The 24,860-nt window shown below is 32.8% G+C and overlaps 1 protein-coding gene across 1 annotated transcript in view; it reads right to left on the bottom strand.

Moving 5' to 3' along the window:
- Window positions 1-24,860, bottom strand: part of LOC129217024 (paired box protein Pax-8-like) — a 182,887-nt gene that overhangs the window by 5,702 nt on the left and 152,325 nt on the right. The window contains exons 8-9 of the mRNA XM_054851258.1: window positions 13,675-13,827; window positions 10,828-11,013 (exon numbers count right to left, since the gene is read on the bottom strand). Of these exons, the coding sequence (XP_054707233.1) occupies window positions 10,828-11,013; window positions 13,675-13,827 (339 nt within the window). The remainder of the gene's footprint in view (window positions 1-10,827; window positions 11,014-13,674; window positions 13,828-24,860) is intronic.

Genomic DNA, 24,860 nt, shown 5'->3' with positions numbered 1-24,860 from the left:
AAAAAAACGTCAAAATTGTACAATTATCAAAAAGTTCCAGTTGCTATTTGTACCATTTTAACTAACTTTAAGGTTCATAATTTATCACAACATTTTATTTGTAACACAATGCTCATCGAAACAGGGATAATAATTTGATTTCAATTTAGCTTAGCATTGTTTTCAATTATTTTTTTTATGAGTGTTGCTAAAACTGTTTCATAAGTGAACAAAACAACATTAGTGAAATACTATGAAAATTGTTTTAAATTGTCATAATATCTAGTAGTAGAAAAATCTGTTATGTTTCTCTTTTTTTCAGGAATTTTATTTTTAGCTACTGGATCATTATTTAGCACGTGATACTTCCTTTGAGAATTAGCGTTATTTTCTACTTTCTACTCAAAACTTAAACCATAGATATCATCAGATCGAAATTTAGTCATTTTGAAAATAATTTTCTTCCGAAAGACGAGCTTACTTAGCGGCACAACAGTGAATAAAGTTATTTGCTTGCAATAAATAAAACTTAGAATATCTTTAAGGATTTTATCCGTTAAAAATCTATTTCAAAAATTAAAAGTAGAAAACAAAAACTAATCATTGTAGAAGTATCCAGGACTTTAAAGTGATTTAATGAAAGGAAGCGATAAGACAAAAATGACGTTTTCTTTGTCAAACAATGTTGCTGAATTTCAATATAACAATTAAACTGTCCGCCAAAAAATTCTACACGATAAACGTGCGTTTTAAGTCCCCCCCCCCACCCTTGCTTCAAAGATAAAATTTAGGGAAAAAACTAATATTAATGAGCATAAAAAAATTAATTTTGTAATTATATTATAAAATTGTTGTTATTATGCCAATCATTATTTTAAAGTACATAACGTCAAAGATAATTCAGAATACCTATTAAACAACGTGAAATATTCTCGGCATAGTACCAGAGAAACATAACGATCCACTGATATATTAGATCACGGGACAGTTTAAAAAATGTTTACTGACACTAAACCTTACTCCGAAAAAACTGAAGAAGACAAAAATAAGACGAAAAAACAAACTTGCTCAAAAACACTAAAAATAAAAAAGAGGAAAATAAAAGATGGAGAGCAAAATCGGGCAAGAATTATGTTTCGGAAACCAAAAGTGCTAACAATGCATAGCTTTCTCAACTTCGGAGTCGTGGGCTTCAGATCGGATGGTGGGGGTCGTGCTTTATAAAGGTGGGGGTGGTGTTCTATCAGAAGGTATTTCATCTGTCAACCTGTCCACTGTCGTGTGTCCCGCGGGATGGAGAAGGAGGGTCGCCGTGGGAAACAAATCGACATCATCCATGCCGGGACTCGCTCGCAAGATCCTCTGTAGGGATTGTCCACTTTTGGCACTTTAGCTCAATTTTGGCGAAAATTTTGTTTATTTCTTGTAGTAGAAAAAAAAAGCCACGCACTTTTAAAAGTTCGATGTTTCTCCAAGAAATAAATTAAATCTATAGTTGGGCAAACCTAATCTGGAAGAGTCGCAATGCTGGGATTAGGATCTGCGTAGCCTTCACAATGCTGCCAGTTAGGTTTGCCCTTACTATAGTAAGGGCAAACCTAACTTAACTATAGTAAAATTTAGGTGAAACCGTCTAACTGGTGGTAAGTTCCACAAAAACAGTAATGCTTTTGATGGTCAACAATTTGTGAAAGCACCATTACATTGGTAAAACTTATCACCTCATCAATAAGCCAACTGTAGCTAATGTTTGTGAGATTTGACCAATTTCTTGGTGAAACAACGAACTAAATCATTGATTTGACAGTATGGATAGTAGATCAGTATATAGATCAGTATCTTGAACGCAGGTTTACCCCAACTATAGTAACATGTTGCTTGGTGGTAAGTTTCACCAAATTTATGGTGCTTTTAGTGGTCAACAGTTTGTAAAAGCACCATTACATTGGCAAAACTTATTACCGTTAAGATAGTTGCAGTTAAAGTTTTTTAAATTTGACAAATTTCTTGGTGAAACATTGAACTTAATTTTTAACAGCATGGACAGTTAGCTCATCATACGCAGAGAAAGTCAAATCTTCTAAAACAACCCGTTCCCGAAGACAATATATATATTAACTGAAATGCTATCTGCTGGATATTACAGTAAACTCTCACTACAGCGAATACCAATGCAACGAAATATCCGTTTCAACGAAATAAATGTTCTGTCCAGTTTTAATTACCAATACATTGCTTGAATTCTATTAAAATGTAATGCTCGCCACAACCAACAAAGTAACTCCGTAAGTAAATATAGTCATTTTTACTCAACAGTGCATAAAATACCACCACAGACTTTATAGACGTTCAGCATTGAGTCAACAAAGAATTTCCACAGCAGTTACAATCTTAAACCCTTCCATTAGGCATTCTTTGATGATTCTATGAGCATATCTTATAACTCATACTGAATTGACTAAGAAATTTTTTATGGGATAAAGAAGAGGGAAAATTTGATCTTTGATCTCTTAGAAAAGTTATTTTAGATACTACATACATTTGAGATTTTTTAGAAAAAATACAACAACTATTGGGGGGGGGGTACAATTTAATTGAAAGTATCAATTGCATTCAATAACAACAAATAGTTAATGATATTTTGAAGCAAATTTTTAATCGACAAGAATTAGGGAGCATTGAGTTTGCAGGTTTGAAAAATATGTTACTGTAATAAGTGTTGTCCTTATATTGCATTGATATTACGAGGGAAGATTTTTTAATTGTGAAATAAATAATCCCGAAATAAATTACAATCTTAAATGATAAGCCATTTTATCTCCCTTAAGAAAAGCAGCGCTTTCCTTGTTATCCATTTCGGAAAATAAACTTCAGTTGAAACCTCTGCAAAACTTTATTTAAATTACAAAGGTAACAAAATAATAATAATAATAATAATAATATGTTTCGTGGAGAAGTTTTATGAAACATTTAATAAGAGTATTTTTTCAACGGGAGATATGCTCTACACATGAAATATTTCTCGTGGTGTATTGTTTAGTATAACTGAGAATTTTTGGCGTCATAATTGGCGGTCTCTAACGTAATGGACGGGTTTGTCCGGCAACCCTATCCCCCCGTCTGCCCCGATGTCACATCGCTAGGAGAGACAATTCCTCTCCGACACTTAAAACCAAAAAGCAACTTTCTTGAGAAATGACTTCTGGAAAAGGATAGAAACAGAAAAAAAAAATTCCAGCAACTTCAGAAGGAAATGGGAAGGAAAGAAGAAAACGAAAAAGGGAGAAGGGGAAAAAATAAGAAAAAGAAAGGAAAGAAATGAACTTTTCCGCAGTGCATTCCTTTTCTTGATTTCTTTCCGGAAAAAGACGATTAAACAAAAAAAGGAAGAGGCCGAAAGCAGTGTACAAGTGAAAAGAAAAAAAAATCATGCTTTCTTTTTGAAACAATGATTCTTTGTCGGAAGAACTTTCTTAAAAGAGAAAAAAATTTCTTTACTGCTGTTCAACTTATCTTATTGTTTGGCTGTATGTTTGTTGAAGTTTGAAAACTAATTTCTAAGAATTTTTATTTTCGCTTGATGGAATCTAACCATTTTTTTTCTCTCCCTCGTGCATGTATCTTACATTTGTCGCGCCATTTTTTTAGTTTTGTTTTTGTTTTCTAATTTGCTTATTGCAAGTTGGTTCCAGCTTTTTCTTCACGGTGTGGTAATTTCTGCATTTTTTAGTAGACTGCGCTTTGTATTTGTGACAATAGAACTGACTGCCATCACCAAGATGAAATATATCTGCAGGGGTGATGCATTTCTATTTCTTATTGGAAGACAAAGAAATTAAGCAACCAATCATAGATTGAAGAAGGAGCATGCGCATTGCTCAAACCAACGAAATTGAATCTAAAAAAGCAGTTTTTTAAAATTACATTGAGCTAAAAATGTTTAGCAGCAACTTTTTGCTTGCTATAGTATTCGGAACCATGATGAGAGACACAATATCAAAGAATATGAAGCTATGCATGTGAAAATTTTGATAATCACATCTTTACGGCAGTGAGAAAGATAAATCTAGCGTTGGGTAGCAAAAATGAACCTTTGCTAAGTAGTTTTTTTTTTTTTTTTTTTTTAAAGAGTTCATTCCTTTCCTTTCTCTGAGTATACGTGCTAATAAAATTTTACAAGTTAACACATCTGTCTTGTCGCTTAATTCTTAAAAATTTTCATGAATTCCAGGCTTTATATTTCGAAAAGGTTCAATACAAAAAATTAAAAAAAAAAAAAAACTATAGGAACAAAATTTAGGAAAATGAAACAAATTTAAACAGCATTAAAATGACACGCCTACTGGAAGGTCATATTAACATACACACAGGAGAAAAAAAGAATGATAAAAAGGATAAGCACTTGACAAATTAATTTTGATAAATAAGTAAATAAAATAAAATTAATTAATTAATTAATTAAATAAAACAAAATTTATTATTATTCTTTAAGCATATCTAAGTCTTCTTCTCAATTTAATGAAAACTTTCAGTTTTATCTAACGATTAAATTGCATCATGTTTCCAAGAAACTCCAGGTTTTTATGAAGCATAAAAGACATTAGTTTTGAAAAACATAGGTGTTCAAAGACATGGCTGAAATGATTTTATTACTAATAAATCATTCTAAAGATTCTTCTGAAGTGATCTTTGACTGATTCTATAACAATGGATAAGAGAAGGGAAAGAAGAAATGAACAGAGCAGAAAATTCGGGTACTAATTTAGAGAGAGAGAGGGGGGGGGGACGTAAGAGAAAATTTTCATTACGGCTGCAAAAAAACTGGGGCGACGTATAACCATGTAAGGCGAAAAAAAAATACTTGTGTGTATGTGTATTATATATGTAGTAGATTGCATAATTTTGAAAAGGTTAGCGGAATTTCTATTCGACCGAGAGTTAACAATTGCTGTTAGTTATGACGATGATTTTTGTATATAGGCCATAATTAGGTGGAGTAAAAATACGAAAATAATAAAATAACATTTTTTTCATGTACAGGCGTCTCTCGCATGACATGGTACTTGTACGGTTTCGATATTACACGGAAAAAAAATGCAATTATATTCCACGGATTCGATATTAGACGGTATAAAAGTTGAATTCAATATTGCACGGTTTTGATATAACGTGATTTTTTAAATTGAATATCGTTTTTTTCCCCCTATTCACTGCGTAAAAAACATAGAAAATAACATTAAGCTATACGAGGGACACCTGTGCGTAAATAAAACTTTTGATAAGTCGATACAAAAAAAAAATTAAAAAAAAATAGGAATCATGTGCATATAAATAGATTGGTTAACAAATAAAAGTATGCAACATAGAAGTTATCAAAATAAAACACAAATGCATAAATATCCTTTTAAAACTTTTATACATTGTGCCAACTCGAAATAATGGAGTGGCGCAGATCATACATCCCGAAGGACTAACAGATATGTGCACCCGAATTCGAGAAGGTGTAAAAGCAAATCCACTTTTCCTCTACGCGAGAATGGGGATCAGTAACTACCATCCGTACCGGAGTCCTGATGGATGTTGAGTGATCACCTCCAAGTCCTCGCCAAGTTACGAATTCCTCCAGCCCGGGCCAAGAAATAAGACGGTCATGATGTATGCCTCATTAACCGGGCAATTACAGAGGCAAAGCCGATAAACAGTTGGGAAATTTTACTACCCCACACTTATAACCCGGCGAAACTTTTATCAGCGTTAAATTTACGTCACACATTTAAGGGAAAGGAAAAGCTCTTAAAGACGTCTCGAGGTAAAATTCCGATCGGCATCTTCAACTGGGATTGGTTTTCTTGAATGCTCGTAGTGGTTCACTTTTAATTTGTCAGGTTGTGCTGCAAGTGAAGATCAAATGGGGGGAATGGTTAGTCTTTTGATGGGCTACGAGCCATGAAGTGATTTAGGCAGGACGTGGAGTGTTTTGGGGATGGAAGAATTTTCAATTTTCCTTGACGTTGCTTAACTTCTTACCTCATCTTTGAATAATAGTAATACTTTGGAATTGCCTGCGTTAGTTTTCAGTCATACTTCTGATTTCGGAAATTGTTTTAGTTTCGGTCGCATTTATGGTTGCGACTCGTCCTTAGATAAAACTACTTTTCCTATAAAATGCCCCCATCTGCATTTTATTTAATGATCTTCTACAAGTTAAGAACTATTTGAATAAGACATTTTTGTCACGGGTTGTTTAAGAAGAGCAATCTAAAGTTATTTGAGGAAGAAGCGTAAGCGATTCGCAGTGTAAATGGACACGTTTTACTTAAAATGATTTGACTGCTAAGCAAGCATGGAACACTTTGCCGTTGCTCGCTTTAATAATAACTTTTACAATTTGACAAGGACAAGGTTATTTTATTTTCGCCGTTATGTGACCAGCCTTAAATCGTCGGCTGGTCGCAGACGAATTTACGCAGATGACGCAAGTTGCTTGAATTAGTTAAATTTCAACACTATAAAAACTACAGATTACCCGAAAAATAAATAAACAAATCGGTAAATATTTTTAAACATCATTAATTTTAATTCATAGTTGCAAATAAATTAAGGTGTATAGCTACAAAAGAACAAAGAAAAAATATTGAAAATGCAAAATATATTTTTTAAATTATTAGTTTTAACTCCTAGTTAAATATAAATTAATATGTTTAAAACTACGAAAGAGTAAAGAATAAATATATTAAGATGTATGTAGTGTACTATCTTTTTTCCTTTGTGAATTTATCATTGCAAATATTTTATCAATATGAATATTGGGTTCTTCCAGCGATTGATCAATGGAATACAAATAAAATAATTATTTCGTGCACTGATCTCAAAATAGTGAATGGATGAATGATGTTTATATTTAGTAATCATCTTAATGCGGATTATTTTACTCAGTAAAATTTCTACAACTTATTTAAGAAAAATTGTGTCTTGATTCTTTTTTCTCTAATGGAAGCATTGTAAAAATCTTCTAGTAAAGCTAAAGCATTTTCTTTCCATAACGAAAAAACAAGCCGTTAAATTATCTTACTGCTTCTTTCTTCCAAAAAAAAAAAAAAGTTCAATTCAAAATACTCAGTACAAGAACTTTAATATAACGCTCTAAAACTAGTACAGTACATAAGGTCTCATGCAGCTCCTTGATATACGAGTTGCTTCAAAACAAAACGATAATTTTGTGCGCACATGTGCTAAGTAACAGTTTAATAATTTTTCAGAAGAGAATTTTCAAAATTTATTATTGCATAAAAAATGCGTGTTTGCAAAGAGCACTTTACTGTAAAAGCACTGATTTTCACGAGGCGAAAATTTCGCGAAACTGAAAATGTCAGTGATTTTGCGACCTAAAAATTTATTGAATTTCATAAGAACAGTGCCGATAGTTGAAAAATCCTCCACGATTTTTATGAGCCCCACACGGGCTCATAAAAATCACGAAAATTAAAGCTTCGAGAAATAAAGTGCTTTTACAGCACTAAAATATGATTGATGAACTAGTTGCCTCTCAGTTCATTCACTTAAGTCCCAATTTCGAAAATATATCATGTATCACAGTTGTGGACTAAAATATCGAAATATAAGTCACACTTTTTTTAAAAAATATGGTCAAAAATGCAAATAAGTCCTAATGTACATATTAATGTCAAAACTTACATAACACTCTAATAATCCGCATAACCACTTATGTAAAACTGTTTTTCAGTTGTACTTACAACAATATGGGGCGGTACACTTAGAACAGAATAGGGCGTTTTCTTTTAAACCGAGCCTTATGCACGCAAAAAATCGTATCACTTCTTTCTCGTTGTAAACAAAATCGTCTGTATTTTCCATGTAAAATCCCTACTCTTAGTCAATATTTAAAAGAAGAAAAAAAAACTTTAAAGAGGAAGTTCAAAATTTTCCTTCAGTAACCATTATATCTCTATGCGATTCATATGCAAAAATAAAATGAAAAGTTCTACTATTCTACGTGAAGTTGAACGAGCTCATACGCATCATATATAAAGAAATTTTATTTCAAGAAATTTAAATATATCTCGTGGGATAGTCTACGCTTTTTGAATACATTGTGCATCCGTGATGGATCAAGTTCTCGATGCATACCACTTATTCTAAAATAAAATGGCGAAGACAGATCTTTTCTTGGGTTTTCTGCCTTGTTGCTTCGCGAAAAGCGCATGAGCTCATTGTTTATGCTTGAAAATCGAATACAAATTTTACGGCATGTAAAATCAAAACTCGATTTCCTATCCAAAATGAACGACATCATTTCGTGCAGACATATTCTAACCTTATAAATTATTTCTGAAAAAAGTCTTTTTATTTTGTTCAGATGAAGTTTAAGAAATAAAAAAAAATATTTTCAAACATAAGATGTATATTCCATAAGGAAAGCAAAAGTTGAAATCTGGTTTGGTGTACAGAGATTATCAAATAGTCTGCAAAGGGGGGGGGGATCTAAAATTTATGACGAAAGTTGAACTAATATAGCTTAGTTTTTTCGAATACTATTCCCTTCGTATGAAATACACCGCCAGCTCTGTCTTCTCCAGCCGAGGACTGCCGGGGCTGATGAGTGCTAATAAGCACGAAACTGCAGTCCTCGGCTGGAAATGGCTGAGCTGGCGGTGTACTTCATGTATTTCTGCTTTAGCCCTGGCTAATGGGCGGTAATTTACTGAATATACCATGCCTTGCTTTCAATCTTCGAGTTAAACCGAACCATTGCTTCGGTCACTCGTCTGGTCTGTGCTAATTCTATATTAGCTACCAGTTTGTTTGGCACTCTTGGCTTCCTTAAGAGGTTTTCCATCTCTAGCTCAGTCATTTTCCTATGCCGGGCTGATGAGTGCTAATAAGCACGAAACTGCAGTCCTCGGCTGGAAATGACTGAGCTGGCGGTGTATTTCATGTACTTCTGCTTTAGCCCTGGCTAATGGGCGGTAATTTACTGACTATTGTCTTTGCCCTGTATTAAAACGCACTTTTTTTATTCACTATTAATAGTGTACTGAGATCATATGAAATATTTGATTCGCAATTCTAGAGTTTGAATACGCCAACTTCAGGAGATTTAAGAAATTCCCCAAAGAGGTAAAACAATTCAATTTTGCGTGAATTAAGTAGATGTCTCATTGGACAGATCATATCCTACTTAAGTCTTTGCATTATTTCTTTCGGCGGCTATTGGCCAGACATTGCAGTTCCTCCTATAGTTTATTTAAACTACCAGCTCGACCTTTTAATGATTTGTTCATTTGAGCTCAGTAACATGCACAACGCAGAGTCACTTGCATAACCGTTATATCGTTATGGAAGCCGCTTACCAACAAGTATCGAGACTCTAATATTCTTCCTTGCCGTATCCGAGAATTTGCATAAAATTAAGTTCTATAACTTTTTTTTTTTAACCCTCTGTTAACGAAAAAACTGCTATTTTCTTATTTAAAAATGCTACCAAGTTTACGATGCATTATTAGGAGCAGGGTTGCCAGACGTCCCGGATTTCAAGGGACAGTCCCGTATTTTGAAAAATTGTCCTGCGTCCCGGGGAACTCCCATACGGGACGGCTAAAGTTCCGTATTCTAGCTTATTACAATATTTTACAAAACGATAATCTTATTAATTATTTTAAGGAAAAAAATTAAGTAAAGCAAAAAATGTGAAAAAAGGGCAAAAAGAAAATCATGTAGCAGCAAACGCAAAAATTATTTTCGTTTAAATTTGGTTTTTGTTTTGGCATGGGCGGCAGACGAATGATTACTTTCTCTTTGCTCATTGACTGTTAGAAATATACCTTTGCGCATGCGTCGGCAATCGTAATGTAAACGATTTTTATACTTTGATCGACGACATTTTGTTAAGTTTAATGTTTTGATACGATTGAATTTCTCAAATTTTTCATGAAGAAACGTTCTACGTCGGAAAGCACCCCTTAAAAATACGCCATACCCAATATTTGACCTCAACCTTAAAAAATATCCCCCCCCCCCCCGCTTTCACTCTTAGAAGCCTGTCCCGTATTTACTGTTCTTAAATCTGGCAACCCTGATTAGGAGCAACTTCTCGAAGTTTATCTCGTTTAATGTAAAAGGTAAGCTGTCAGTATTTCCCTTATTTAACACGAATAATATTGTAGCTTAACACGGGTAATGACAAGTTGCCTGAAATTATGAATCGTATTGCTTCTGCAAATCTTATGGCTTGAAAAGCAATAAAAGTATTTAAACCCATTGAAATGTGATCTAAATTACTTAGTAAAGGTCAAATATGATGCAAAATAATGGACTCAAATTATCATCATGTTACACGGTTTAAAAAAAAGTTGGCATAAAGGACATCTGACAAACTGATCGAATTATTATCAGATAAACCTCGGCGCAAGGTATAAAAAGGCTGTCATCATGAAGTGAAAGTAGTGGTAAAATAAAGGGAGAGGCTCCATAATAGTCAGCTATGTCACCACATCAAGGTGATGTTAAATTACGTCAAGGTGACGTTAATTTACGTGGATAATTAAGATCGCTCCCTTGGCAGAAAATATGACAGTTCCGTTCGCCAAATCGCAATGGACAAAATCGCTTTCATGCGTGCAGCAAAAAAAAAAAAAAAAGCTAAGTGCTCGCTCTAGTTCTATTGTCACTCTATGATGTCAACAAGAACAGAGCTATTATTGTACTAAATCTCCATCAATCTTGCTTAGTTAATGATTGAAAAGTCAACAATTCAGACTGGTGATTCGAATGATTTGTGAACGAGTTTTTACAAAATGCCACCACCGCAACATGGTAAAAAGACATTACCTTGGAACTGGGTAGGTGAGAAAGTTGCTGCATAGGGATCCAGGGATGCACTAGTAGCATGCAGTGGTTGCAGCAGGGTGAGGCAGGATGACACGGGTGTGGAGGATGGGGCTTCGGAGGTGTTCACCACTTGCTGATGCTCATTCCTCGGGGTAGAGGAACGACTGCACACCTCACTACCCACTACTGGAAGGAACATGCGGCGGGAAAAAGCGGCGTCACAAACACATGCAACATGCGATGTGGGTATTTGTTATGCACAAAACAAAGGAATTTCAAGCAATACAAGGGATTACAAAGCAAATGCGATGGTTAGATTAAAATTGCAAAGAACATCTTTTCACTCGAGATTTTCTACATTTTGTTAGCTTTGAAAGTTTTTACAAAAATAACTATGTGTTGATGTAAATTAAACTTCAAATTTTACAAGCTGTAGTATTTGAAAATATTAACTTAAACAGTTAGTTATTTCGTTAAATTAGTCATTCATTACTTATTTCGTTAAAAATATTCATATGTTTAATTTGAGAAAAAAAATAAGTAGAACACAATCCCATCTTGAAAAATAGCTTTGAAACACATAACATTTGTGCTGTAAAGCATTTTAAATAGTATCTTATTTTATCAATAAAATTAACTGTATTTCATTGAAATTAATTAAAATCTATGATTGTGTTTGAATCACCATGCTAAAATGGTTAACATTTTGCGAATTTCTAAAAATTATATTTTTAATTTCAGTTACATTTTTAATTTCAGTAGTTTTCAGGAGTTTTTTTTTTTTTTTTAAATCCCCGAAGCATAAAGAGGGCATCACAAGTTTAACATGCGTTTGTGTGTGTGTAAATCTTCTAAACTGGTAAACCGATTTCGGTGTAGTTTTTTTTTAGGTATCTTAATTGGGAGTGCTCTAAGTTATGGTACATTTGAGTCGTTTTTTCTCATTTTTAGTTTAATAACAGATTTTGTCAAAGAGCCTTTTTTTAATGCTTATTTTCCCAACTGTATCATATCAGATTGAGGAAAGAAAAAACAATTAAAGTTTAAATAAATTTCGTACCTGATAAAATATGTATGAAACGATACATTTTTTTTTTTGAAACAGAATTATTTAAATGTCATTTGCGCTAACTCTTGGTTTCTTTTTTCTTGCACTTAATCTAACCATTTTACGTATTTATTGTATTTTTATTAAAGAATCACACAACTCATGCAATTGTAAATAAGATACGCTGCTTAAATCCATCATTAAATTAGCTATTAGTAAAAATGTACTGTCAAATTTCAGTTTAAAAAGGAAAAGTGATAAAATTCTTTTAAAATGTTTTACATAATATTCTTCAAAACTTAAATTAATAAAAGTTATGTTTCATCCTCAAATTCAAGTAGCTCTATTTTTTTAACGTGAAAAGACTAATTTTCTCCTTCGCACAATGCATGCTGACTCCTGTCTTTTGCTTGACCAACTCACGTTAGGCATAATTTTTGAGTCTATGGAAACGACACCCGTTGCAGATTATATTTTACGAAATAAGTACTTACGCTAGGCTCAATTTTTCAGTTTAATCATAAAAGTCTAACATCATTTCAAGTTCTGCACAGTGAGAACATTTTGTAGAAAATTATATATGAAAATATTTTCGTTAGACGCTACTTTTCAATTAAAAATTATTTTAGACATTGCTTCGTAATTGCTCGTTGCACAATTTTTAAACCAGGTTACTCAAACTGAGTAATGTTACTTCAGCCTACCAGTGCATCAATGTAGACACTTTACTTAATTCTCTTGAAAAAACATTCTTACACTAAATGTTGATTTTTTTTTTAATAAACTGTTTTTTTTAAATTATTATTTATTTTACGGAAATGTCTTTTACTTTTTTGCAAGGTATTCTCACAATTGAATGCTTAAAGTTCTTATTCTGTTTCTTAATACACATTTATTGAAAAAAAAATTATCTTTTTTAACTATCGGTAGTTTTGTCATCATAAATAAGTTCATTTTCTTCCAAAATATCCTTCAAGTGTTTATTTCTTGAAGAAAAACTTTGCATATTTACTTCTCTATATTTTAAGTGAAGATGAGCAGAAATAGATTAAAAATCCCATATTTTAGAATTTTTCTATATTTTTTGATACAACACAGAAAACTCTCAAACTATGAATTTCATTGTTTCAGATGAAGTTACTTGATTTTCTTAAAAATATATAAACATAAAAAAGGAAAAAACTTCAACTTGTAGCCAAAATTTATAGTTAATGATGGATTTAATAACTTAAGCCACAAATACAAATTACAACATGTAAGCATTATACACAAAGAATAACAGTTAGTTCACACAATTTACAAAATAAAAAATAATACCTTATGCTGAAAATTCATGCTCATGCTTCATTCAAGGATCATGCAGAATTAAATATTTACATGCAATTTGTGTTAGTTAGCGTATATGTTAGAAAGGGTTGAAAGTTTAAATAGTGCATATGAGTGTATAATTTAATAAATAATGAAAGATTTTTTTGTTGTCATTTATTACATTCACAATTTTTCACCGATCAAGTATACTTACGCAGACATAGAATGTTCTTTTGTAATACATATATAAGCTACTACGCATCTTATATGTGTGATTTTTTAGCATGCATTGAAACCTTTTAAGAATCTTACTCATGCCAAAATTTTCATTTGCATGAAATTACGAACAGTAATCAGTGTTTCCAATGCCAAAATACCACCACCAAAACTCTATCAGATCATACCACCACCTTACAATTTCTCTTAAGAGTTAAGTGCCCCAAAGTTTCGTGTACTTTCTAGAATTAAAACAAGAGGTGTGGAAACAATACCTTGTTGATAGTGGTGGGATAACGTTGAAGGATCTAGTAAAGACCCTGACACCCCAAGCAATGTTTTTTCTTGAAGAGTTAAACCACTCAACGCAGAACTTCCTGATGACGTCACAAAATGGCCGACCAAAGATGGCGGCCTATTGCATTGATCTGCATGGAACGATTAAAACAATCAACTTCTCACAATGATGTAAGATCACACAGGGAAATAGTAAAAGTCCAAAATAAGTACTACATTTGAGAGTAATAATGAAGTAAAACGTCGTAGATATTTTTATATACCACATATATCTACTCCATTATCCATTCATTCAGAAAAAAGTCACTTTATTGTACTATCAGTACTCTGCGGAATGCATTGAATTCAAGCATTCATTTTACGGGAACCAAAAGATCACGATTGTTATTCATATAAAAAGCATAGTTTTAACTGATTGCCTGTTATTTTTGGTAACTGGTAAATATGTTTCATAGTCAGCTGTTTAAATTCAATTAATATAGCTTAAAAAGAAAGTGACACCCCTCCTCCCCCATTTCTGTTTCTTCTTACTTAAACATTGCTATTGTAGAAAATTATAAAATCTGAATAAGTTACTTGTTTGATGAAAAATATATTTTTAATTCATCAAATTGATTTTGCTTCCCAAACGATTTTTGTACAGAATTACGATTTTTCATGGTAAACTGCATTATTTATCAAAAGATTTTTTTTTTTCATTTATGCATAAAAATTCTCGTAAATGAAACATTAGATAGCAATTTACCACAAAAAATTTTCTTTTTTAAATCTACATTTTTTAATTATGTAAAAATTTCAGAATTAGAATAATTAAATTAGCTGTGATTGAGTTTGATCCTCCCTTTACTTTACTTTGCTAGCGCATTTAAAACTATCGTGTGCAATAACTTGTAGAATATTGATGCAAGCAGCTTTTTCTAGTTTTATTGACATTTCAGTTCTTTATACTATGAAGTATTTTCAGTAAAAGATCTTTTTCTCATAATTTTGTGAACAATAGATTCATTCAATGAGAATCAAAATTTTAACTTTAAACAACGATTTCGTTATCTTTCAAACTACTTTCGCATGAAAAATAAATAAACAAAACGACAAAAAACTGGCATGTTTTGCCCGATGTTAATTTCACGTTTACATCCAGACAATTTTTATTTTTTTGCCATCCCCTTTGTGTCAAAACTTCCTAAATATCCGAAACACACCAAAAAATAAGAGAGAAAATTTTGCTATTCACGCTTCAGAGATTTTGAGTTATTGTAGTCAATGAAAAAGAAACAATAACTTCGGGAACGAATAAAAATTGGAAGAAAACTTCGTTTCGAGTTTTGTTTGGCCCAATCTCTGAATATATATACATTTTTTCCTTACTCTTTCTCCATGTTCTTTGAAACTGCTCGATGACAAATTGTGCTCCAAGTCTTTGCATTAATTAGATTCTCCGACTGAATTGTTTTCGCTTAAAAATTCTTTTAAATGCTGTATCGATTGTTAATTAAAGAGCGAAAATACTACGTTAAAAGAAAAACTGGTTAATGTTTTTCTTAGTTTAGAAGCGGTACTTATGGCTTTAGATTTCGTTTAAAATACTTTTATTAGGAACTCTTTTATACTTCGGATTTTATTTTATGCGAAGTTTACTTTTAACATTATAGTTTTAAAAATGTTGACGTTAAAGATAAGTCTTTTAACGTTGTATATAATTGAAGTTTTTAATTCGTTCTAAATGCTCTCGGGAAAGATAAATAAAAGCAAAGGCTACTTTATACTGTGCTTTAATGAACTTTAAAGAAAACTTTTGTTTGGTTAAGTTTTGAAATTTGACGAAATATATTTTTTGTGAGTCATATAATTTTGTTTAATTGTTAAAAATTTATTTGCGCTTTTTACGCAACAAAATCACAAATAGAAGCTTGCACCACAACGAATATTGCAGGCTAACAATAGCAACCAATTCTGATGATCTTTTTTTCAAGCGTTCATTTAATGTTCAATTAAAATTTTACGTATTTTTTAGAATGAATGAGCCTTTTTAATTATAATTATGATACATACTGGGTTGAGGTGACAATTTCAGAGAAAAACAATGCAAGGCAAAAAAAAAAAAAGCTTCTGACACCATTCTTGCTGATAATAACCCCTGTATAAGTTAACCCCTAAATTGAAATATGATCACCATTTTTCCTTGTATTAACCCTTCCTTCCCCCGTTTTTACAATAGCTCTCTACCTTTTTTTCAATTTTCGACAGTTTCAGGCGTTATTTAGATTTGGTGGGAAAGGGAGCATTATACTAAACGTCAAAATTCTTCCGAAGAGCAACAGAAGTGAAAGGTTCAAACATATGAACATTTGTAGCAAGATGTGACACTTAAGGGGAATTCTCCTCTAAAATAGTTTGAAAACCATAGAAAACGATCTTTTTTTTCGCCTATGGATTTGTTTTACAATTTTTTGACTTATTTTTCTGTGCAGAAGCTGAATACAAGATTTACTCCTACGAGCCACGGGCAAAAAATATTTCACGTTGTAAAAATTTCTTTTAAAAAGATCTTGGAAGCATCGCACGTTGTATACGAGTTGCATCATATATTTTCAGCAAAGAAACTACCCCTGTTATTTTCAGTAGGTTACCGTCCAATAGCCAGGGCTAAGGCAGAAATACATGAAGCTAGCTCAGTCATCCCAGCCGAGGACTGCAGTTTCGTGTTTATTAGCACGCATCGTGTATTTTATGTATTTCTGCCTTAGCCCTCTCTATAGGGCGGTAACTTACTGATAATACTATGCCTTGCTTTCTATCTTCGAGTTGAACCGAACCATTGCTTCTGTCACTCATCTGGTCAGTGCTAATTCTATATTAGCTCCCAGTTTGTTTGGCACTCTTGGCTTCCTTAAGAGGTTTTTCCACCTCCAACTCAGTCACTTCCTATGCCGGGCTGATGAGTGCTAATAAATACGAAACTGCAGTCCTCAGCTGGAATGCCTGAGCTAGCGGTGTAATTCATATGCACCTGTTACTTATATTTATTTAAGTTACATTCACAGATATTGTTAAAATTAATAATGTAGCATTAATGTATATATATATATATATGTATGGGAATGCACTGACCCATTGTTTGTCACTTCTTGATATTATTACAATAGACAAATGTTTTATAATAAAATGAAAAAAAGCAACATCGGATAAACATATGGCTGTGAGCGTTAGATACCGATGTTGAAAAAAAACATCAACCCTAGTAGGCAAAAACATCGACGTCTTAATATTAAGAATATTAATGATAATAGTAAGTATAATAATAATAATAATAATAATAATAATAATAATAATAATAATAACAATAATAATAATAATAGACCGGCTGGTGGCATGATGGTTAGGGGCTGGCCTTCTACGCCTGTGGACCCGGGTTCAGGCCTGCTTAAAGTGGCCAGTCGGTGGATTTTCGAGATGCAGAAAGTCGTCGGTGCCCACGTCTTGTGATTATGCGGCATGTAAAAGATCCCTAGGGTATTCGTTTGGCTTAAAATTCCCTAGGCAAAATTAAATTCCTAGTGCAATTTCGCATCAAATGAGAGCCCAGGTGCCTCCATCTGGTGGAAACTGGGCGTCAAAAAACTATTGTGTCATGCATCAGAGCCTTAATGGTGACACACGAAAGACTGATGCATTGTAGGGGAGCGCACTAGGTCTGGTTATGGCCCAGACGCCTCTTGAGGTGGGTCTCTTATACAGCCCCATTGAAAACAAAATAATAATAATAATAATAAAATAACAATAATGATAATATTAAGGTGTGTTGACAATAGATAAAACATTTGTCTATTGTCAACAAATCAGTACTCTCAAATTTCAACTGATTTAACACAACCTGATTTCCAACTACGATTTCTCGAGAACCCGAAACATTTTTTGCACATCCTCTGTTTCAATAATTGAAGAAAAAAAGAGAGAGAAAGTTTTTTCCCCTCAGTAACAGGTCTACTTATTTCTCCATCTCTTATCCTATCAAAAGCAGAGGATAAATAATCAATACGGAGAAGCGTTTTTTTCTTGGAATCGTGAATCCTTAAGTATAGCAAATAGTACTATTTCACAGTGCATGCTTCGATGAATCTATCACAAGATGACGGTGTTGAGGGTAAGGGGGGTGGGATAATGAATGCCCATAAATACAATCCGATATGACATTTTTTGCTCCCATACGTATTCCATTCTGTTCTCTTAAAAAATTACTCTCTTGGAAAAACGGAAAAGAAAAATCCCCCCCCCCCTCTCTCTCTCGAGTAACTTTAACAGAAACTACTTCTTCAATAAGTAAGGTTAAGAAGCGTTGTCTAGGCTAATTGACTAGAACTTTCAGAAATTTGAGCAAACTGAATGCGTGAAACTATAAAGATTTTTGGGGGCTATATTAAAAATAAGCGGTAAAATAACAACAGTGTAAAGATCAGCATTTTTTTAAAATTTGAATATAATGATTTTATTTCTGAAGCATTAAGGCACAATTTTTTGCACATTTTGATCTTATAATATTTTTACTGAACATTAAAATCTGTTGGTTATTCTTTACTGGCATTTTTTCACTAAATATGAAGTTTATTTTACTGTGGTTCAATAAATAAATAAATAAATAAATAAATATCTAGAAAAAATACTACAAAGGGAAAAAGTATTTTCGTTCGTTTGCAAATGCAACTGAAGAAGACGTTCTTAAATTTGAGTGACTGAGCACACCGTTTATATTGCCTTATGTTATGATCGCATACGTACTTTGGATAAACAACCAAGTGACGGTTAAAATCGTTATGTTGTACTCATCATACAAAATTTAATTCTTAATGTGATTTGAATTACAGGTTTAAAGTTTTTAAGAACATAACAATAATTTTTGGCCATATGCTTCACGGTTATTATGTTTTAGCTTTTATCATGGTATTTTTTGCAATGATACATAAACTATTGTTTTCAGATATTAGGGCACTTTTAGCATGTTAAGATTTTTTTTATCATAGAAAAAGCCTACTTTAAATTTATTTATTTATTTATTTATTTTTAAGGTATCAGATATTATATATAAGGTATCAGATAGACTTTTCTTGTTCTGATTTCTTTCCAAGTTATCAGTTTAAAACAGTTTAATTACGATTTATAAGATTATAAATTAGGAAATATGGAAATGTTCATAACTTTGCCAAGCTCATTTATGCCTCCCCCCCTACCCGAAAAAAAAAACTTTTATTGTGAAATTGTTAAAAACACTTCATTTGGTCAATTGTACACTTCGAAAAGCCCCATTTTCTTGTAGAGGAAATAAACTTTCGGGTCTAAAACTCTTTCTCCCTATCTTGTTTCCAAAAACAGGATTGACTGGAAAACTACGCAAGATATTTGTACGAATAAACAAATTATACTCTCAGTTTAATACATAACGTTTCACTTATTGGCTAGTTCTTTGAGTAAGATATTTTCAGCGGCCCGATAAGTGCTTTCGAAATTGAAAATTGAACTGAAAAACACTTCAAAATTGATTTACATATTTTGATACAATAGCATCAATAAGCATTTTGATAATAAGGCCGTAGTCATCGCAACAAGTAGAGAATAAGTTTCTCTTATTATTTATTTAACAAATATTTTTATAAAAAATTAGTGAGACAAAAATTTGAAATTTGTGAATCATGTTAACGGGAAAAAAAATGATACTTTGTGCCTCCTAATATCGTTGAACCAACAAGGCATCATCATCATATGGAATATACGTATGAAAACGTTTCTGAACATTTTCTTCTTATATTTAATGCAAGAAAAATAAAAGGACTGAAATAAAAAAATATGTAAATAGGAACAGGCAACCGTGCTTTGGGGATAAGCCAATTTTGAAAGTGAAAAATATGCACCCTAACGATATCACATCTACTTCAACTTTAACAGAAGAGCAACAATGTGCCAATGCAACTCAACCGGCAAGGAAGGAGTTTTCATTTATTTATCGTCCGAAAACCAAGCGATCTGTGAGATTTGGTATCTTTATCGGGCGTGCAAACATCTGTCATCGTTGTGGGGGCCCCATGGGGGGTCCTCTGAAAAAGATGCCGAGCCAAGATTGAGTCGTCGGAGCGACTGATCCATTGACGCGCTCCTTGTTCGAATTTGATGGTTGGTTACGTCGCCTCCTGTTGGCTTTTGGGACCTTTCAGCGGTTGAACTTTTGGGAGATGGTGTTCCGGGGTTTTTGCATTTGGTTGGAATGGTAAAAGAAATTACACTCAAGATAAGGTTTGATACTATCTGACAAAGATATTTCTTTCTGGCACAATGAGGAAAGCGTTTTCGTGACATATGAATGTCAGGAAGAGTTTTTGTGACAAGACAAGTAACAGTCAAGTATTTTTTTTTCCATGTATATTTATATTTCGACGAAAACGCAAGCGATCAAGGAGCAAAATTTTGATATGTGCTTCGGAAAATACATAGCTGACAATTTTTAGTGCAGGTTAGTATTTATATACATTATTCCTTGCGCAATCTACAACTGAGGCAATGAGAAGCAAAAAGATTCAATTAATTGTTAAAGTTTTGAGTAAAACGTGATCATTGTTCAGACCTTAGGAAGGCTTTCATTGAAAAGTATTTCGAAATCATGATGTACAGCACAGGCCCGTGTCCAGATTTTCATAAAGGGAGGGGTTTTAATCTTACCAGTAGGGAGGGGGGAGAATTCAACCCCCTTACAGCTTTTAGTTTTACGACAAATTGCCGATCCCAGTATGGCGTTTATTCACATGTAAGGACTGCTGTATTCTTGAAGGATACCTCCAGCTGTACAAGTACCAAAGTATTCCTTCGTTTCACAGATTCGCTTTAATCAAACTTTGCTTGCTTCTTTTTAATTAAATCTGTTTACTATGTAGTATATTGCAATGAGTATTAAAAACTCTTCACAAATTCTCTTATAATGTAGAATGTATATCAGGTTGTTATGTTCTGAAATAATGCTTAATAAACTAAACAAGAAAGAGCTCTTTGCAGATGCAAATTACATAGCCAAGCACAATCACTAATGCATCTTCATAGATGTAACATATGCCAAATTCACCATAAGCTCCTTACAATAAGCAATATTCTTTCTTTGCATTGGTAGATCATTCAGTGGTTCGTCCGCCATACTTTTTCCGAAATATTACATCAGCTTGTAAGGCTTTAGCAGTTGTAAATCGCAAAAAACTTCAGAGAGAAAATTAAAATAAAATAAAGACGCTGAACGCAAACTTTCTCATTGAAGTAAATTTAAGTCAAATATACATTTTCTTCATTTTGCTTATTTTTTCTCCAAGGGAGGGGTTTAATCCCTAAAACCCTCCCCTTGGAAACGGCGCTGGACATCAGCACCTACCAGGGTTACTAGTGGTATCTCTTTCCCCGAAACAGAATAGATCCCACCATTAACACTAGTTATTATCTGCACATTTTTAATTTTGGCACTTACATTCTTTTTTTTCTCACTACTTAAATGATCATTGACTTCTAGCAATAAAGTTATATCAAACAAAACATTGAATATGAAGAACAAGAGTGTAAATAAATTTAAAAATCAGTACAAGTGAAGCACAAATTATTAGGAAGCTCTTGACAACTTGAAGCACCTAGAAGCAAATGGGTTAAGTGCCACAATTGAACATTTGAAGATAACTTGCACAAATTGCAAAGAAAACTCTCATCTGTTTTTAGGTAATAGATGGCACCAGGGCCCAATTAGGGCGGCAAAATTTTCAGCGGCGGCAAATTTTGCTTGAGTAACACATTTTTTAATTGATTGTTTTATTCTTGAATGTATAATTTTAGCATTCTTTCATTTTTCTCATAGAAATTTTTTTCTTGAAATCTAATAATAATAATAATTACTTTTACATATTTTCTGAAAATCAAATGTTTTTCAATCATAGTAATTGATCAACGTAAATATAAACAGATACGGATCGAACTAAAATTCTTGGGAGGGAGAAAATTCTAGTTTTACCGAATGATGAAACGCGAGTTTACGCGCATATCATACAGACGTACATAACATCGGAGAAGGAACGTTGGGCATCTTTAAAAAACAATTTTAAAAATTTTTAAAAAGAAAAAATAATAAGTTGCAATATTTTCTCCAAATTTTCCGAATTGACAGCAAATTTTGCCGAATAAGGAATGTTTTTGGAAGCTCACGCAGTGACTTCCTATTGGTACGCCCATGAATGTGAAACGTCTTGGCCTGTTTTTGAGTTTTTGCTTCTCTTATGGGGAGGGGGCGGCAGATTTCAAATCTGCTTACGGGTCGCATGGAGCTAAATTCGGTTCTGGTTGGCACTAGTATCCCTGGTAGATTTAGAAAAACTTTTATCAACCATGTTGTATTTTCTGATTTCTCGACTTTTACTAATTATGCTGTGCTGTACAACATGATTTAGAAAACCTTTCTAATGACAGCTTACCTAGTGTTTGAACCTAGCATGATGTCATTTTTGAACATTTTTAAATTTAAAAATCAAAAATACCTTTGAATAAAATTAATTTCAAAAGCCAAAACGTTATAGATTAACAAAATTTAAATTTGTTTTTGAAAATGATAAAGGATGCTGATTTCACTCGATAGTTTCAAGCCTTCAGAAATCGAAAGTACAAAAATAATTTAAAATTTTACTCTTAATAAATGTATTTTATACGCTCTAGTTGCCAAGTTAATGTGCTATGAATTTCTAAAAAAATATTTAAAAAATCAAATTTACTTTAAAAGGAATTTAACGACCCATTTTATAGAACTCTCATTGCTAGCTCATATTATAAGAAGAATATTGACAGCAAAATAAAAATTCTTTCTGCATTTTCTCATGTACCCCCAAATTTACAGCATCTGCAAATGGTTTGCAGGAAGTCGAGAAAAGCTCTCTATACAAGGCTTGGATTTGAACATTGAGAATTAAAACACTGACTCGACAGATTCAGACAGCGAGTCGACCGTGCAGGCATTTAATATTTAAAACTGACATTCGATTATTTGACGCTGAAGCTAAGTAACGTTAAATAGGCAGTAAAATTTGTAATTAAATTTTCATAAAATTGATTTCTACCACTTACGAACCTTGTTTTCCCAGTAAAAAATTTCATTACATGTTTCACTATTTCACAGTGAAATAAGAAACGGAATGTTTAACAAGCGGAATAAAATATTTGAAATACAAATCAATTTTGCTACAAAATAAATCTGTTCACTCGGACTCTAAATGTAAAATAAAAAGTGCCAAATTGATAGAAAATGCTCCGATCCGTTGCTAATATTTTTTTTTACAAGGGGGTGAGCCAAACTCTCGCCAAACAAAGATATTCAGCCAAGTAGGAAATTGGGGCTCCGTAGCATGACGAATGCGGTGTGAGACCATAGTCTGGGATTTGCGTCCAGGACCGCGCGCAAATGTCTCTTTTTTCAGAACCAGCTTATCCAACTTCCCACACTCATTGTTCTTTTGGCCTATCACTTTTTCCTTTCGGGTATTTCCTGTGTTTTTTTCCCCAACTCCGACCGAGAAAGTTTTCGAAATTTCGAATACTTTCACGATCAAGTTTTTGTGTCTTTTTTGTGAAAATAATGTTGTTGTTTTTTTCTCCTTCGCTTCTCCGGCCCCCTACTCCCGAAAAACTGAATACTTATTTTTATAACTGAATGCATTACATCGGGCCGTAGGAATTGAACATTGACTTCAGAATAAAAGAACTTTATTCATCTAGTTTTGACGAGTGAATATGTTTTCACTGCAAGATGTGTTTTGTTTTTAATACCATTAATAAGCGAACAAAATCGTTGAAACGAAAATTCGATTGTATGCTGAGGGTTCAAATACATTCTACATCTTTTCTTTTTGTTTCAACAAATTAAAACATATACATATGCCTGAAAAACAATACGAGAAGGTACATTAAAGTGAGTTAGGAACTATAGTGGGTTAAAACTTGATCGATGACGCCACCGGTTTTATGCAGATTTTTCATTTCATGTATGTTGCCAGTAGAGGCGGCGATTGGGGCTAAAAAAGGGGGGGGGGGCGAAAAAACGATGACGGCAGCAAAAAAAAATAAATAAATAAATAAATAAAATAAATGAAAGAAGAAAAAAAATACAAAATTTGGCTAAGGTTGGTTTTGAGAGCACATGAGTGGTAATTGATGTAAATCTAACAGCTTAACTCACGCTTTTTTTAAGACTTTAATGAATTATGTATACTGTTTGACTACGGATTGTATGGAATTGGCAAACATCCAGTTAAGGCGATTCCATCTGAATGAGGAGAAAAATAAAAATTTTATGCGCGCATTCCGCTCATTTGAATGAGACTTTGCTTAATTTAGAGGCTAACATACAACTGTAAAATCTGACATCCCTGAAAACTAATAGATTGGTCCATTTCCGCGTGTAAACCGGATGTTTGCCTTTCCATACAATCCGTGGATAGACAGTACAAGAACTTCCCCCGAAGAAACACTTAGACATTAATTAGAGTTATACCCCAAAGTATTTTGAGGTATCACAAACACCTGGTAATAAGTTCATTGAGCAAGTATGGCTTGCTTAATTAAAACAAGTGATTTACTAATGTCTAAACGATGAATACATAAACTAAAAGTTACTGCTTGTGCTAAGTAATGTTTCGTAGACAGATATGCAAAGTGAAACAAATAATTATGATTTGAAAATTTTGACATTTTTACTTTTGTTTTTATAATTTCTAGTTTTTTTTTATTGGAAAATAAAATACACAAATGAACCATAAAAAGTGAGGGGGGCGTTTATCCCCCCCCCCCGAATCGCCGCTACTAGTTGCCAGTTTGTAACAAAAAGCCTTAAAAACAATTATGCTATTCAATTGATTGTTGAACTTATTGATGGTTGATATTATTTGCCACAAAGAAAAGTACCACAATGTATTGCCTTCGATTTCATTTGTTGACATACTTCTCATATTATTTACATCATTTGTTTTGTATTAGTGTTTCCTATAGATTTCCGAGTGTGGTTTTTTTTCTATGCATTCGCATAATTTACAAAATTACCACTTATTCTCAATTAGGTTGTCTCCAAGGAATTTTAACTAAAATTTCCACCATGTGCAATTGCAATTTTATT

This window comes from Uloborus diversus, chromosome 2, assembly GCF_026930045.1.
Source record: "Uloborus diversus isolate 005 chromosome 2, Udiv.v.3.1, whole genome shotgun sequence".
NCBI lineage: Eukaryota > Metazoa > Arthropoda > Arachnida > Araneae > Uloboridae > Uloborus > Uloborus diversus.
Note: the sequence above shows the minus strand (reverse complement) of the source record. Positions and strands in the feature narration are given on the sequence as shown.